The following is an 18,496-nucleotide window of genomic DNA, read 5'->3' on the forward strand; positions in this document are numbered from 1 at the left end:
CCCAAGTATTCGCGGCAGGAAGTCACTTCCTGTCCGTGTTGGCTCGAGGTGCTCCTGGCGCCGTGTAGGTGATCATCCCCAAGGCTGGCCAGGCCGAAGAGTATCGTCAAGTCCCGTTTTCAACTCGCGCCTCTTGCTCCTCCTCGTCGTCATCGTCATCGTCGTCGTCATTGTTCTCGGGGAGGATCGGTGATAATGATGCGGCGACCGTGGCCTTTAGCTCCGTCCTAGCGAGAGCTGTGTTAATAATAAATAAAAAGAACACGTGTGTGTGCGCCGGGGGCGATCCCCAGTGGCGCGTGCCGGGGTCGTCCCAACAACCCCAGCAGTCTTACCAAAGTACACGCCGTTAAAATAATACGTTTAGGGACAACGTCACGTTCCACTTTCGTCAATAGAATGAGAGACGGAAACGAACGAGATCGTTCGCGAGCGTGTTCATCGAGCGCGAATGAACGGAGAGATTCACATCGAGACTTACACGAATGGGACTTAGGATCATTATGATGCGTGCGTTTGATTCATAGTTCTTCTTTTTTAATTTTATTCTCTGATCGCTTAGGCGTCGATGCTATTCTCGAAATTCGTGTGAGAATTTCCGACAGAGGAAGCGCAGAGAGTCGGGCTTCCGGTAGGTCTAGTCACTTGCGTTTATGGTCTACGCGCGCTAGCTCGCGAATCGCGCGCGTGGATTCTGAATTCAACATGGCAGGGAAAATTCTTAGTCTCGTAAAGATGAAGCATGAAGCAAAGAGTAACATCGACGAAACAGAGAGGATAAACAGTACGTAGATAGAGAGTATCTATTTCATGATCATTATTTGAAAAATATTTTTTGGATAATCGCTTTTGTCAGTTGTTCAAAAAAATTCAGAGAACAGCAGGGATTTATTGTTTAATAATAAACAAAGAATTTAGTTATCCAATACACATAGCACAGAAAATAATTGAACATCCAGCTGTTCTTTGATAATTTTTGATAAGTTAAAAAGAAACTTATCATGAATTTTTTTGTAAACTCGTTACATTTCGTAGAACTTATGTTATTGACAAAAAAGATAAATTAACGTTTAAAATTAAACGTTAAAGATTTAGAACTTTGTAAAAATAATCATGCTATATTAATCATGTTTGATATATATATTTAAATTTTTTTAATTGTGCAATCTTCTTTACAAGTTTTTATACAGATTGCAAACTTTCTCTAAGATAGCATTATTTTAAGAAGGTTAAAAATATACAAAATGAAACGGAGTCTTAAGTAACGTAATAATATAAATATAAATTGAGAGAGAGAGAGAGAGAGAGAGAGAGAGAGAGAGAGAGAGAGATGAGTTTTTATATATCGTGAATTAATTTTTATTTAATAAGATATTTATTAATTGGTTTATTAATTTTAATTCGAGAGAGAGAAAGAATCGTGGCTGCTACAGTAGCATAAGTTCTATGGCGAGTCCTACGTCGCGAGAGGACCTGTACTGAATCGAATAGTCGCGTGATCGATTTAAAATTGAAAGCGATTGACGTGCCACGAGTCCCGGGTGTATTATCTCCGATCGTCGTTCGGTGCTGTACATACGTATAGTACATGTACATACACTGTGCCTTCCCAGCTTCCCTTCTTGGTGCAGCGCGTACTCTCGGGAAACAAAAGTGCGCCACGTGCCAAGCTCGTTTCGCACGAAAAAAGAAAAAAAATTATGTCTCCTCATTCGGAGCTTTATACTACAGTAATACGATGATGTACTGTGATAAGAGTTTGATCGCGAGTCTTTTCTTTCTTCCTTTTTTTACGATTACGAAACAAGCGAGACAGCAGAGAGAGAGAGAGAGAGAGAGAGAGAGAGAGAGAGAGAGAGAGAGATGTTCGCGTATAACGGTTAATTAACGGAGGAGATTCTGTACATCGGAAATGAGGAATGAGATATCGCTGATAGTTTCACGAGGATCATCTCTCAGCTTACAATTAGTCACGCTAGTCGTCGAAACATTTCGACCGAGATGAAGGATGGCTTCTGTGTTGCTTTTTATTTTCTTCCAGATATAGCTATGCACGCCTCGCTGACTTCCGATGTACGGAAACTTGAAGAGGATTATATACGAGACGCATATATACGGACATTTTTTTACATACTCTGTAGAATATACGAATGAATTTGAAAGAAGGAAAGAGCGTACACGGTGTTCAGAACAATATGTCTAAATGCATACGATATAAACGTGTACCAGTCATACGTATTCATTCACGCAAGTACACGATACACAAAACACATACATGCGTACATGAAACACACATACACAACATATACAATCGACTGATCGACCCGTTATTTTCGACCATTAGTTTACTTTCGTACTACCGCTTTTATCGGACGTAAAAGTGGCCGTTACTTTGTAATAACAATTGAACGGATTGAGAGCTACGAGAAACGATATATTGTGATGCGTATACGCCGCTTAAATGTTATATATTGATATGTATACAGAGACGTATACAAAAAGATGTTCATAGGTAGCTAACTGTGTGTGTGTGTGTTGTGTGCGAGAGAGAGAGAGAGAGAGAGAGAGAGAGAGAGAGAGAGAAAGAGAGCGTGACAGTTGGATCATCGGCGAAAATAATTGTAACGAGGAATGAGAGGACGTCCGCCGACAGATTGTTCGCTTTGGACGACTCCGGTTTGCTTTTCGTAGTCTCTTTTCCCGCTGTTCTCCAACACGTTGTTGTGGTCGAGGTTCATCTTTGCCTCTTGTGCCACGATTAAGAACGTGCGCACCGCCTTGGAATGCGTTTGAAATGCTGTTACGTGCCTCTATCCGCGCGATGTAAGAGCTGCATTTGACAATTTATGAGACAGACACGTCGTTCGTATCCTCAAGGGAATCCGATTACAAGTAATTTAAGCCTACCGTCTTGAGCTTGAGGTACTAATATTTGTCAGCGACGTCCGTATCCTTATATTCGTATTATGATAATGTTATATTTGCAATAATTCGAAAAAAGACGACCAGTATAAATACGATAGGAATAATTTAGAAATAAAAAAAGAACTAATTAATTAACGAAAAATGTAATATGATGCGAGGAGTTGGTTTAACGATAATGAACGTAATTCGTGTCGATTTGCAGATCTACGTCATGGCGTATATTACGCGTACGCATACAAAATACGTAATGATTCATATTTGTACCTCTTTGTGCTCGTTTTATCGCGCTCAAGCATCCAAAAGAGCCGTCGCGGTCGTCGTACGTTAGGAACAAAAAGGAACTTACGAAGGCGCACTCTAAAATTAATGGTAGGACAGTCCTACGACGTAAATATCGTTGCGGGGACGTTCGGGCGTCTTCTTCCCCTGCGACATGCCTCGTCGCAATAAATGCGAGAGCGATTTCTCCTTCGTCTTGAGAATTTCGAGAGAGAAACGATCGCGAAAATGCGAAAAAAAATCGTATAATATAAATCTCTCCTCCTAAAAAAAACGCGAAACTTTGAAGGAGAAAAAACATCTACGCTTACAGAAAGTCCAATAGCAAACTCGCTTTAATAAATCTGTTTAATGAATTATTATCGGAAAAAGAAGCAAGAAAATAAGTTTATTTCATGGTATTCTTTTTTTGTCGAATCTTTTATCTCTCATGTGCATTAAAATTTTGCAGAGTTTCGTTTCTGTCTGTTTGGATGATTTTTAATAGAACGCTATTATTATAATTATGTTTTCTGTATCGTTGTCAATCTCGTCGACATTCTTCATACTGCTCTACCTTTCGTTTTTTTTCGAAACATCTGTAGATACAAAAGTGTTACTTATAGATTGTATCTGTACATAATATAAAGTGCGGAGAAATCTTTCGGGTTTCTTGATAATTTTTCGTGAATTTTTGTAGCGTCGTAAAAATGATCGAAAGCACGAGTCTACACTGATCTAAGTGGAAAAGGAAGTTCGGATGTGAATAATGTAATATACATCTTCGATAAAGACTTTTTTTCAAATAAGAAAGACTAAATACATCTGTTGTGTACATTCGTAAACTGCGTGGAACGTTTTTGCATTTCGACTGAAACATAGAAAACATAGATTCATCTAATGCATGGATTGTCTTCTTCACTCTACCTCTTCCTTTTGTTTTCTTTTTCCTTTGATATCCTTTCGCGCTTCGCTAGTTTATCCTTTTTTTACAATCCGCTTTTTTGGTCTTTCAATCATTTAATCTTGATATATTATCTTTTATTTACTTGATTTTCGGTGATCATCAATGCGAACTGTTTTGTCTAAAAATAATATTCAAATATATATATATATATATAAATAATTTTTTAACACATTTTTCATCCGATGTTTTCTTTAACGTAAAAGTTAATCTGTATGTGATACAGATTAATATCAATTTTATTATTTCACGCGCGCGTAATGAGAGAGATTGTTACGTCGGCAAATGACTGTTTTTCTGAAGCGCGTCAAGCAAGACTGAGCTTTCTGATTAAGAATAATTTATTCTTACGCCTATTCGTTGTGAGATTTATCTCAAACGGAACGATTGGCTTTCGCCAATAAAAGAGCCGGCCACTTGTTCGACGAGTTACCGTTTCTCTCGGGCGACGCGACGTGCTATTATCTAGTAGTAGTAATAACGAGAGAGTAATAACATTAATGTTAACGACCGAACGACAATTAGAGCCGTTTGCTAGCGTCTACTAATTCATAACTGCTATCGGCCGACCGACCACTCCACGTGTCTGTGGGCTAGGTTTAAATAATCTTTAAACCATAGACACACAACATGCAATACGATAGTTCCTCGTTAGCGAGATTAGATGCCTTCGAGTCTTACTTAATTGACGGTTTATCATTAAGATCAGAAATTGATTTCAAAATTTATTTGCGCGGAGAGAAAAAAAATACGTGACAATAAAATAGAGGTTGCCGAGGGAGAGGGGGGGAGGGGGGAATTTCACGGGAAATATTCGTAGATGGAGGTAAAATGGAACGACGAGCCAAAGGTAAAATTACGCAAATGAATGAATGAAGGCAGCTGATTTCCCTATAAGGACCCTACGTCTGTGACACATAGTGCCTTTATATAGCCGTTCACTGTTTACATTTAATTAGTGTTTAGAACGAGAGAGACAATTAGCGGTTATCACGCGTATCCGTAAATACTACTGTTACAGATAAGTACTGTAAGCGCTTCATCGGCATCGGTATTACGATATTTCCGTTTTTGGAAAAGAAAGAAAAGTAAGAGGAAACCCCCTCGGTTCATACACGTATCTTTCCTCCTTCCAAACTCATTGATCTTGTCTCCTCTTCATTCGAAATTAACAGTATACACCAAATGGACTGAACTTTGAGTAAAAAGAACAAGAGAGAAAAGATTTTGAATTTATAAATCTATAGATGAATTTCGACGATTCCTGCCGTGTCCTACGTTCTAGGGGTACACTTTAAGCCCGTTAGAATGTAACGAATAAACGAATAGTGCCTTACCACGAGATACTGTGCTTTTTAAAAGTTCAAATAGTCGGGGAGTAGAGAGACACGCTTTATAATACGGACGACTTAGATTTTTCCTAATCGCGAATGTGCGCTTCAAATCGTAATCTTGCGAAATTGATAAAAAATTTGTTCTTCGCCATCGCAGATGATTTATCGATTGTGATCGTCTCTTTAAAGATCGAACGATTTTTATCGCAAACTCGTCGACGAATTTGGAAACTTAAAGAAAAAAATGACCTAAGAAGAAGAACATTTCTAATTGCTTGCGTTCGATTGAGAAAAATTCTCGACAAATTATCGATATTTTTTATAATAATGGTATTTCGAAAAATTTTTAGTTTGGATATGAAAAAAAAAATAAGAAAAGTATAAAATCTTTCAATATTAATAATTAATATTGGAATATAAATTCTTTAAACAATAATTATACAATATATTTTATTTTTTAGAACATAATTTTGTTAATTATTTGCTGTAACAACAGTTTCGAAATTCGTCGATGCAAATATTGACGTTCATTTTTTTATTTGACTTCCGAATTTGGAATTAAGTCACGACGGGCGCAGACCATTGTTCGCTTTGATATTCACGGATGAAAGAGCTTTCGATCAGGCATCGCGGTTCCTCATTTTCGAATCACGCGCAATAAAATATACGCAACAAAAAAGTATATAAAAAAATATATATATATCTGGAGACACTGGTAGTGTCTCGGCGCTAAGCTATATATTATACATCGATGCGGGGAAGGAGTGCACAACGAAGAATCGAGATAAAACAAACGTTGCTGTATATATTGTACATAAGATGTGTACGCACGCGCGCGCATACGCATATATATTATACATACTATGTATATATTATGTATTACGTCGGCGACGACGATAACAATAATAACGAATGGTAGTAATAATAAACGACGAATAATAATAAAGAAAGCAGATACCGAGAGTAAGTGCGAATAGCGTAACGAAATAACGATATTATTAGGTAACTCCCGAGAACTCATAATATTATTTTCAATATATCATTGTATTCGATTCTGAAACGAGATAACACGCTTACTGAGCGAACGTGATCGTATATCGAAGATCAAGGAAGTTCTCTCCACTCATTTTTACGAAAAAGAAATAAAACAAATATACGAAATTGCAGATTTGTATCCCACGTGTTATTAATCATCAATCACCAACATCACATCCTGCTTTGTATCTCTTTAATAATAACGAATCTCATTATTAACACATTATGTTATGTGTCTAGTGATATTATGTATATAACGACTACGCTGTAGGTTATTTTAATTTTTTTCCAGCGGAAAAATAACTGTACAAACAACGCGTAACGTTTTTGCAAGAGAAATTTAGCTTGATAATTTTGCTATAAAAAAATTTTTGGTGAAAAGAAATTTTTCTTAAGACGATGTTGAAATAATTTAATATTAAAAAAATAATTTAATATTGACAAAACGTGACGATAATAGATTCCTAGTTTAGAAACTTCTATATGGTCTCTAGTATTATTTATTGGTAATATATGAAGAACGGACGCAATTTTAATGCACGATAGGTGCACCATAAACATCAGGTGATTAAACCCTAAAACTCCTGCGGGGCTTACCAAGAAACGATACTTAATCCGACTCGTTTAGAAACTTACAGATAAGTATCTTTCATTTGTCACACAATGATTAGTGCGTAATTGCTGTGCGTTAGTTTGTCTCTGTTTGACGTAAAGTATTTCAGATAATGGTTGGCCCCTACTTTTTCGTACATGATAATTAAAATACCTTTTCCCTCTGTCATACATTTTATTTCTATTCTTATACATTATCGCGACAAAGAATCGCTCGTTACATCTGCCACGTGTGCCACGGAACACGTGGCGGCAATTAACGTATTACCTACATACCACACGCATATACCATACGAATTAATAAATATTGAAATAATTATTTACAAATGACTTAATCGATAAACGTTCAGATAGTAATAAAACGATATGGAATGTGTATCGTCGATCAGTGAAATTAGATCGTCATTGACAAGTCGATAAAATTTATGACAGATTAAAGGACGATTTGTCATTTAATTTTTAGTAATTAAACAAATATCGATAAATTTGCGCTTTTTCTCAGAATAAGTTGATGGAAATAAATTATGCTAATCTCACTGAACGTTTTAATGCACCACGCGATTATAAAAACTGGACGCATAGGTTTTTCGCGCGAGAACTTATCGATATCGATGTTTATTATTTACAGTGGGCACTCTTTCGTATTCCAAACTTCGCAAATCGCATATTTGGTAAAAAAAAATAACAACGATGGCACACAGAAAAACATAAGGTAGTAAAACGTAAGCAGTAAATGAATCAATTAATCACAGTAGAGATCATGTAAGGCAATAACGTAAGCAATAGCAAATAAAAAATATTGATTTGTTTACTGCTTACGTTTTAATGCATTTTACTGCTTAATTACGTTTTCTGTGCGCCATAACTCTAACACGTAACACTTCATTCGAAATACTTCAGATTGTTCTCTTCCTAAATTTAACATATCTGTTTCTTCCTGGAGAGCGTCGACATTTATTTCTTTTCCTTACTCGGTATCAGGAAGCATAACAATCCGCCAACTGAAAACAATCAATTATTCATTTTTTTTATCTAATCGTGGACTTTTTATTTTTTATTTGAACATCATTAAGTTATTCTATCCGTTAGATCCAAGTTTTAGGAAAGCCGTTCAGTAAAGTTCAACAATAAAAAATCAACATAAAATCGGTCCTCTGAGCAATATTGATTTTACGTAGGTATCCAAATATTTTCTGAGACGGACATTGTACTTACATGTGGTGACACCAGCCACCAGGAATATAGGGATCTCGCAGCTGAGATCCAGCAGCATGCCGAACGCGAGATTACTCGTCACCGCGCCGAACCTTCCCAAGCACACCATCATGGACACCGCGGCGGCGGACACGTGCGTAGGAAAGATGTCGACCGCAACGCTGGTAATCACGAAATTCGCCGTGGCTGCCATCAGAGTGAACACGCAGGCAGTTACAAGGATCTGCAGCGAGGATCTCACGAAGTACATACCGAAGCTAGCGATGCCAGCTACCATCATTGTGGTCACTAAAGGGAGAAGAAACCGTCGGAATCTTATTCTCGTTAAAAAGAGATAAAGAGAAAAAAATTGTAGATAATGCTAATTTCAAATAGATTTACTAAACGACACTGTATTACTTAAAAAAAAACTCCTCTATTCACATTAAAGATAATTCTTACCTGGCATTGTACGACGACCGACTCTATTTGCTAGATATCCAGAGGCGACATTGCCGAATAAGCAAACGGCGTTGATTGTCACAGAATTAATGAACACCCGTTCATCTATGTTCGGCTTGCATTCCGTAGTGTCTTCGTTTGTTAAAAACGGGAGTGATTCCTCTGGAACAGTGTGATTTAACGTCTGCGACTCACGTATTAGTTCGCAGACCGTCACGGATACATTCGGATGCGATTGATGATAGTTCTCGAAGCGATTAAACAATTCCGGTTGCCAGAGATTAAAGGCATAATACCTACACAAATGACCGATGACAATGATAGAAAATACATACATATATAATATTTTTTTATTAAGTAATACTTTATTTATATAACAGTTAAATTCTTGATTATAACTTTGTGCCAAAAATAACAATATAAAAATAAGAAGAGAAAGTGAGTTTAATATCTTAGCAAACAAGTTGACGTTATTTGTGGTCAAGTAACGTCTTTATATAATGTCAATTTAACGTTAAAATAACGATTAATAATATCTATATAGCTTGTTATCAGTTGGGATATAGGAATCCTTTTTTCATTGATAATATTTTATACGAAATTACATAATTCTCTCGTTAAGTGCTTTTTAAAGAGAATATATTAAAGATACGACTCTTTCACAAAAATTAAAAAATTAAAAATACTTACCCAAACATATTCGTAAAATAAATTATCCACAAGAGAGAAGCGTATTTTAAGATAGGTGGCGTTGCAGTTGTGCGCAATTGCCACCAAATATTTTTCAACAATTTCATCAGCATGTCCGACGAAGACAAAGGCGCCTTGTCCTTTTCTACTTCGAACACGGCATCGGAGAGAAGTTCCTTTACCTAATAAAGATACATGACGTCATCAGCAGTTGATTCTGATAATGCTATTTTGAAAAATAAAAATTATTTTTCCCTGTGATACTTACCGGAAACTCGCTCTTATCACGTCCTGTATTCACCGCATAAATTGTTTGAAGAATCGCGAGAGCTTCGTCAGTCCTGCCTTGCGACACCAAAAATTTCGGAGTTTCCGGATACATGAAAGTTATGACGGCAACAATGAAAGTTGGTACGCTGATAGCGCCAAGGAATAATCTCCAAGAATTATACTGAATGCCGTAAAAATTGAAGGATATCGGCAATGGTATTATTATCCATGCTAAACCTGAATGAACAAATCCATAAGTTAATATTGGCTTTCATATATTCTGTTATTATGATACATTTAATTGTTTATATGAATAGAGCATTTTTAAAGAAAGGAATTCTAGGTTCTTCTTTATCGATAATTTAAAGAAAAGAGTTATTACCAGGCAATATTAACCAAGCTAGAGTGAAGAAAAAGCCTAGGTAACAGATACTCTTCGCTCTGTACCTTTCCGCGTGGGATTCGCCGAGGTACATATATACTAAGGAACCGGGTCCGCCCATTCTAAAAGTAACAAAAAAAAAAATCATACGAAAGCACGATTAAAACATGCTACACATTTGCCGTTATTGTACTTACAAGAATCCGCTTATAACTCTGAACGCAAACAGCAGCTCAATATTTTGCAAGAAACTCGTGATCAGCGTAACGATACTATCGCCAAAGAGAGTTATCAGCAGAATATTTCTTCTTCCATAGACACCTGCGAAGACTCCCCAGAAAAGTGCGCTGAACACCGAGCCTGCGATTGAACATGTGTAATTCCATTAAATAATATATCTGTAGCGTTCCTTTACTTCGAAAGTAACACGACTCAGAAAATGTGATTTTCAAATTATCACTATGAGTTACGTAAACATTACCATTATTAAAAGAGAATTTCATCAAAATTCACACAACTCAAAAAAGATTATCTTTTAAGCGTTATATAATGAAAATGACAAAAATGACTGTTAGTGTTACACTTTTTGTATTAATTTTTTTGCATAATATTTTTATGTTACTTTCTAACATACTTTGTGTCAAACTAACACAAAAATTTGAGTGGACCGTCTAAGGGGCACGTGAAATGTTGTGTTAAAAAAATTTACCTGTAAGAAAGGCGACATTTAACAGCCCTTTCTCTTCGGATTTCATCTTTAGATCACATTCGGCTGACGGTAGAATATACGCGCTCGCCCCAAATTGGCAGCCGACGCAGATAAACATCACGCCGCAAACCAGCAGCAAAGTATATTGATATCTTCCATTACCTATGAATGATTATAGCAAATTTTAATAAGAATCTTCAAAATTGCGTGACTATTTATATTATTTATAATATTATTTATATATTTCTAATATTTTTTTGAATTTTTTATGTATTATTTTACAATAAAATGCTCTTTCACAATGATTTACCGCATATTTCCATGGCTTTCTCAAAATCTGCGGTATCTTCCTTGGTCCCATGATCCTTAGTCTCCTTCTCTAAAAAGCCAAAATAATTTTATTCATCGAGAAATTTTCTCTGATAACGGTACTTATAACAATGCAAAATGTCTAAAATTGGATACACCATTTAAGATTGCGCCTAAATAATAATATTTAATTTCAGTTTAATTGTTGTAAGTAATTAGTGCCCAGTTATATATCTAAGATAAATTTATTTAAAAATACATATACAGATGTATTGTTCCAACATTTAACTTTGACCGTAATAGTAAATACTTCTCTTACTTACGATGTATTCATATAAGCGGTCCTGTTTCTAATCTTAATATTAATTTTTTTAAATTGGAAAAATTTCTTTACGTAATAAAATGTCTGAAATATCTGTAATTCACGCTGTAAACACGTAATTCAAACTATATCGCATTCACGTACACCGTACAAATTCCCGTGAAAACACGTGCAATATCCGAACAAAAAATAGTTACCATTTATATTTCGTTTCATTGATAGAGTGGCAAAATTTTGCGATATGCCATGCACGTATAAATTGATTACGCGCGCCAAAATTTTCCTACGCCATACATCTTTACGCAAATTTGTGAAATTAAAACAATGTGCATTTTGTAACGTCGACGTGATTCATTCAACCTTAGCCGTATCTCTTGTGATAAAGATGCGTATTTTCACTATGCCATTTCGCAAAGAAACATCAAAGTATTATTGAAATTAGTGTATCAACTTTTTGTTACACTGATTGGAGTTAAGTAAATAGATAGACGTCAATAGTTATCGGATGACAAGTGCGTGTACGTATTATTGTCTTCATTAATTAAGCGCAATATCGATTGATAAGAATTTCTTATGCTGAAATCTGGCTCGCAGCATCGTTTTCAGCATCTAAGAGTGTATAAAAAAACTTGTCTGGCCCAAAGTAATAAAAAAAACATTTTTTATAAATTAGTATAATGTACGATAATCTGTAATCTTGGAAAAGTTGTGCATCACCGCAATTGACTGCAAAGTGCATAACGGCGGTTTCCTTTCATTATTCAGTTATTTTCCTATCAAACTATTGTAAACAATATCATCTAGGCGCGTGTATGCGAAGATATTAACTTGGAGTAGGGGGAGAAGATAATAAGATTTACGCGGACTAACAGAATTATGGTGGTTTGCTTCTGACTTACTAATTGATGCAGTGATACCGATAATCAATGTTAAATATGCACAAAATGAGCTAATTAAATCCTTCTGAAATTAATTGCGTCAATAGGAACATTTCGACGTTGCGATCAAAAAAGAAACATACTACGTAATATCAGCGGCGAATGAGTTTGTCAAATCTCTCTCTTTCTCTCTCCTTCTCCTTCTCTCTTTCTCTCTTTCTTTCTCCGGAATTATATATGAAAAAAAACAGTTTTGCTAAAAATTTAGCTAAATACCGACCTGGTATATAATTTTTTTGTTTTTTATCACAAAAGCGCATGTAGACAATTTATTTATGTTTGATTTATTCTTATAGCCACACACATAAAACTATTTTTATTTTCATATTAATTTTGGTAGACTATATAAAAGTAATTATTGGACGTTCGTATTAATTGTTAGAATGTCAAAACTTTTTGCATTGTTCATTATGTTTGAGCATCTACTAATTATTTTCAATAAAATTATTTTTATATCTGTATCTACGTAAATTTTTTAATTCTTCAGCAAAATATATTCTTTCTATGTATGAGAATTGTATCAAGAAGAATATCTCAATATTGCAAACGGTAGAAAAAAAAAACGCCGCTACGTAACGTCAAAAGTGTAGCGAACGAGTTCATTAATTCTGTTGAATCAACACGTGTTGCATCAAGAACAGTTAATAAATATATGTCACGAGCAAGAGATGCATTATTGTGTCATTGCTCAAACATTTCCCAAGTTTGTTCAAGAAAATTTCCACGCTTTGTTGTCATCGTAAAATTCTGATTGACAATTTGCTTAGATCAACGTTAGAGTCGTAAGTGAACGTAGCGTGATTATTCTTGAATATCGTTCTAACGCTGATTCTATTTGTTAAAGACTTCGAGGAGCTTTTCGGATAAAGACGTGAAAATATGAAACGTCTTCGAGCGAAATTACTGTAGGACTCATCTTTATTTCATCATATTTTTTCTAGTGAACTGCACGTATTCGTCTCGTGCAAGTAGTGTTATTTTCCGATTGTTTTGATGCAAACGTAAATCAGTATGTTGCGCCGTGTTGACGTAAAAGCTAGCTTTTGTGGACTGAATTTTTTTTAAATTCAATTATCTTACGGATACAATCATTGTGGAATGAGTGGAATACGTAAATTTTTCTGCTATTATTCTCCGCGAGAAAAATGCAATGGCAATTTGTCATGGTTAATTAAACTGTCTTCAGAAAAATATTTTAGCGCTTTTCTCTCGAAAACTTACATGCGTAAATGTACAGTGCAAATTAATATCAATTCTACTCATGTCGTCATTTTGATGTCGTTGAGGCATTAAAAATGTAATTTTAACATCAAAATGACGATTTTGATATCATTTGCTGTGAAGCGACGTAAGATTAAGTGGCACGTACGTCCGATAAAGAACTTTGCCGGATTTTAATCGAATGATTACACATAAAGTGGCAAGTTACAGTAATAAGTAGAGGAGTAATTGCTTTTTGCCATTTCAGCGGAATTCATGCCGCAACGATTATATTATGGCTTGCAATATTTTATTTTATGACTTATGACTCTAACGCAATGGAATATTTTGAAACAAGCTCTGGAAATGAAAATATTGTAATAACTCTATATAAGCAGTAAGTCAATCATTTACAGAGTATGTAATAATATTTAGATATGTGTGTTAGATTGTGCGATGATAATGAGAAAAGTTAAAGAGAGATTTTTCTGTTGAAAAATATATTTAGGTTTCCTTGGTATTTATTTTTTTGCTCGTGTAAAAAAGCAGACCGAAAACTTGGCGCCAAGCGGAAGCGACAAAATGGGAAGGCAACAGCAATTTTAAAGAACCAGATTTAAATCAGTTGGCGAAACCCAAAGACATCTCACAAATTCGTGCCAAACGAGAAAATGAATGAAAAATAGATTTCAATTCCCGTCCTATAATCGCGTTGTATTGAAGCGCGCTCCACTGAAGTCTCACTGTATCGTTAAAACGTTCCAAGTTTAATCTCAATTCTACGATTAATCTCTCTTTAGCGTTGTAGGAAAAAGTCCACAGAAATTTTAAAGTTTCCGATCTTAAAAAATTATTTTAAAATGCATAATATTTATTTAGCTTGCGATGCAAACCTTTCGATTGCGTTACTTTTTAGATATTGGATGTCGTTGAAAATATTCTGAATACAAGACTGACCTATTGTAAGAGAAATGGTGGAGATACGGCTGACCATGGTGCAGTGGAGATGGTGCGCCTAAAAAAATTTCCAGAACCAGAAGCAGCTACGGCAGTCAAGTCGGTTACAAAGAAGCCTAATCTGCGACTGTCGATCGTGGGTGGTACAGAAACGCCGGTGGCCTCCCTTAGACCGTCACGGCGTCACTCGTTGATGATAGATCAACGTATCGATCGGTGCCGCTCGTCGCGGCGCTTTAAATATTACCTTCTTCGCGAGCGGGAGCGCGATCGCGCGAGTAGGCGCAATCCGAAAATTCTTCCCCACTTATCGTACCGCTCGCACAATTGGGGATCGCTAGTCCGTTATTCCATACGAATGCACCTGCGTCGCAGTAATAATTATCTGTTACTAATATCTATTGTAAACGTGCTTGTAATAGAATATGTGACGCAACTCTTGCGCAACGTTGTAAAAATCCAATCTAACACTAAATTATTTATTTATTTAATGCAATTATCAAATATTTTTTTATTATTACTGACTCGAAGACGCATGTATGTAATTTATTTATTCGCAAGGATTAAGCTCTGAAAACTCTTTTTTTTATGAAAGTGTTATAGTTTACAATATACATTAAAAGAACTATTATAAAAATGATCAAAGTTTATATAGAACGTAATGAAAAGAGGTAGAATATATAACATACAAAAACTTTCTTTTTATTTTCGGTAGTATATCAAATTTAATTTTAAATAAAATTTCTTATTATTTTACATTAAAATAGTATTTCTTACTTGGAACAAAAAAGTTATTTGCTTAAATCAATGAAATTGATGAGAAAGTGGAATTTTATGTGTGATCTCACATTTACAATCAATTTTAAATTAATTTACAAACGTTCTCTTGAATCTCGCTGCTTTTTTTCACACATCGATAGGTTAATGATCTAAATATTCTAAATGAGATTCCTAAAAATAGATACACCTGTTACGTGACTCTCCGTGTATGTGTGTCGTGTAGCATAAATCACAAAGACCTAGAATTAAGAGATACGCAGCAATGAGAATATGCCGACTTTCGGTAGAACAGACGATAGATTTGTTTAATTAACTTGTAATCTCTCAGTTTGCCATTGCGTCGAGAAGCTGCTGGAGAACCTGTCAGACGGAAAAGTTAATTCTCACATGATCGGTCTGGCAATATTTGCTGTAATTACAAGTGAATCAAATTGCCCCACGACGACCACCAACGGTGAATATTTTAATATAAAGAACTTATGATCGCAATCTCTCGTTTTGAGCGCGATACGCTCGCTACTTTTCTTTTGTGAGCGCTCTTTATCTCTGAAACTTGCACAAAGAGATGCTCTGGCGGACTTCATTATTATTGACCACTAGAATACTCCATAACGTCAAATGTAATGATTAAAGTTTACGTTTTAAAAGCCTCAGAATGTTTTGTAGCATTTATGTAAGAGAGACTGCATTCGTAAGAATTCGTATTTAATCTTCCGCAAAAATTGTATGTTTTATATGGTGTAAATTGCTCATATTAAGCAAATATGCGACAAAAATTTTTTTTTCTAAAATAACTGTATTTAAGTATGTATTCTAACATATTTGTATATTACTTATAAATAAGAAAACTCATGTTTAATATTATAGGTTTTTGATTAAATTTATATTATAATTTAACCCTAAAAACTAACAATAAAAAATGAGACAGTTGTTTAGAATCATTTTTAAATATATATATTTATTTTCGTTAACCTAAATACCAAACATAGATTACTTAACTAATCAAACAATTATTTTCTTTGTTTTTGAAATTAATGTGCTAAAATTAATTTTTAATGAAGTAAAAAGGAACCTCTTATGTGCTTAATCAATTAATTGCTTTAATGTGTGTGTGTGTGTGTATCTGTGATTAAAATACGTTCTTTTAGAGTTACTTTTAGAGTGAATCTCACTCTTAAAGATTAAAAATTGAGCCACTCATTTTTCAAAACTAGCTCAATTATTTTCACATTTTCAAGTAAGATTCCAAAGAATTTAGAAAAAATGTTATTTCTGAAGTTCTTTGAATTCTTGTTACAGCTAACGTTACCCATCCTTAAACATATCGTAAAGTTATAACAAGAGTTAATAACAAGAAGGTGTGTACGCGTACAATAGGTGTCAGCCGGAACGACGCGAGCAATTACAAGAATGTTTGTCTTGGGTGCGGTTCTTCTTTCATTAAAAGGACCAGAAACCCTTGAAGAGCGAAGAATTAAATTAATGTTCATTGACCTGAGAATTAGATCGATGTTCAGTTCAATTGTCGCTATAAGTTACAATATTCGTTATAGAGAACAAAAAATTCACAATTCAAAATGTGAACACCTTTTATATTGACACGATTTCATAACATATTTACATGACATATTTGTTATGGAATCAGAGATATTGACATTGCAGAGTCAGTATTTAGGGATCTTTTGAGATGACAAAACGGCACTCGCGCGCAATTATGTTGATATATAATTCCTAATATTAACGGCTCATTGCCATAACTATAATTAATTAACTGTAATTACTGCAAATCAACTGTATTTTAAGTACATAGATATAATTTATAAAGTAAATTGCTGAAAAGAATAATAATTTAATAAATATTTATTTTTTGTTAAATACATAAAAGTATATCTATATACAACGTATTTAAAGAATAAAAGTAAAATACAACTAACGGATTCCACATGATTTATATGAAGAAAACGCTTTCAGTTAATTTGCTTCAACTTGTGATATATGTTCTTGCATCTTTCATTAAAAATCTCAGTGGGCGAAACGTCATTATTTCTAGTTTCTGAGTTAGAGACATTTGAAAGTATCTTTTATTGAAATTTTCGTTTGTTCATTTGTTTACATGAGTTTGCACTTGTGTATGTGTGTGTGTATGCGCGTGCATACTGAAAATGTTATAAAAGTAGCAACTATAACAGTAAAAATATATGATTATATAATTCTACAGTTTCATCTATCGCTGGATCATCGCGCGGGCGTGCGCGCACACACACACGCAGTATATGATATTTATTTCATATATATATATATATGTATATATATACATATATATGCGACATTTCATATGGCAATAAAAAGACTAATGCCCGTTTTCACCAATGTAGATTAACTTTAATCTCAGTCCAACTTACTCTTCGTCTTTTTCTAGTTCTAAAGATTAGAAAAAGACGAAGAGTAAATTGAACCGAGATTTAACCCTTACCGTACTAATATGGGTAACCAGTGATCGAGCGATTCCTGTTCGTGCAAGTTTCTTTGAATCTTTATAAATTATAAATTATACTACATTTTATTATTTTCCAAAATAAAGAGTCAATATTTATTCTAGAAAGTTGAAAGTATGTTGGTGAATTTTTAGAGATTTTTTGAATTATTTTGAAGAGGTGAAAAAGCGAAGAGATTTGAAGTGACCCTTGATGATATGGATGAGGCACCAAATTGTAGATGGTACGATAAGGGTTAAAGTTAATCTACGTTGGTGGAAATATGGGCATATATATGATATTCGTATATGATTCTTTTAACAAAAGTTGCTAAAATTATTCTCTCTTTCAGTCTTTCCATTACTGTATGAAAGTTAATATAAAGATTCCTAAATTATAATCGCCTCGGCCATATAAGATCATGACGTCGTAAGCGAGAAATGACGTTAATGTTTTTTGCATATCATTTGTAATTAAAAAGAATTTGAGTAAAACAAAATAATTATCGCTTTAAAACTCTTGTAAAAATGGGCCGAAACTATCCTTATCCCTCTTGACAGTCAGTAAATAATCGTAAAAAGCACGTGAAATACGTTTACCAGCGTTTACTCAATACGCATGTGTAATTTATTTTCACTTCACGTGCTTTTTACGACTATTTACTGACTGCGGAGGGGAGGG

General features: G+C 34.6%; 2 protein-coding genes across 2 annotated transcripts in view; one reads left to right on the forward strand and one right to left on the reverse strand.

Moving 5' to 3' along the window:
• LOC108760151 (Daughters against dpp) overlaps positions 1 to 792 on the forward strand; it is a 50,214-nt gene extending 49,422 nt beyond the window's left edge. Inside the window, exon 6 of the mRNA XM_018505956.1 lies at positions 563 to 792. Coding sequence (XP_018361458.1) covers positions 563 to 792 — 230 coding nt within the window. The remainder of the gene's footprint in view (positions 1 to 562) is intronic.
• A 6,834-nt stretch (positions 793 to 7,626) lies between these two features.
• On the reverse strand, positions 7,627 to 14,769 carry LOC108760249 (synaptic vesicle glycoprotein 2B). Its single transcript, XM_018506071.1, has 10 exons — positions 14,562 to 14,769; positions 11,146 to 11,214; positions 10,836 to 10,997; positions 10,324 to 10,486; positions 10,127 to 10,248; positions 9,743 to 9,981; positions 9,475 to 9,656; positions 8,785 to 9,080; positions 8,344 to 8,631; positions 7,627 to 8,129 (listed from the first exon to the last, which is right to left on the reverse strand). The coding sequence occupies exons 1-10, from the start codon at positions 14,596 to 14,598 to the stop codon at positions 8,083 to 8,085; spliced, it is 1,605 nt and encodes a 534-aa protein (XP_018361573.1). The 5' UTR covers positions 14,599 to 14,769; the 3' UTR covers positions 7,627 to 8,082.
• Between the last annotated feature and the right edge of the window lie 3,727 nt (positions 14,770 to 18,496).

The sequence above is a fragment of the Trachymyrmex cornetzi genome, unplaced genomic scaffold (genome assembly GCF_001594075.2).
Source record: "Trachymyrmex cornetzi isolate Tcor2-1 unplaced genomic scaffold, Tcor1.1 scaffold223, whole genome shotgun sequence".
NCBI lineage: Eukaryota > Metazoa > Arthropoda > Insecta > Hymenoptera > Formicidae > Trachymyrmex > Trachymyrmex cornetzi.

Excerpts from the sequence above, each read along its gene's own strand:
- LOC108760249 (XM_018506071.1), bottom strand. The coding sequence starts at position 14,598 with ATGGTCAGCCGTATCTCCACCATTTCTCTTACAATAG. Across the intron at positions 10,249-10,323 it reads AGAGTTATAAGCGGATTCTT|AATGGGCGGACCCGGTTCCT; the intron begins GTAAGTACAATA and ends TGTTACTTTTAG. Across the intron at positions 8,632-8,784 it reads CGGTCGTCGTACAATGCCAG|TGACCACAATGATGGTAGCT; the intron begins GTAAGAATTATC and ends TTCTCCCTTTAG.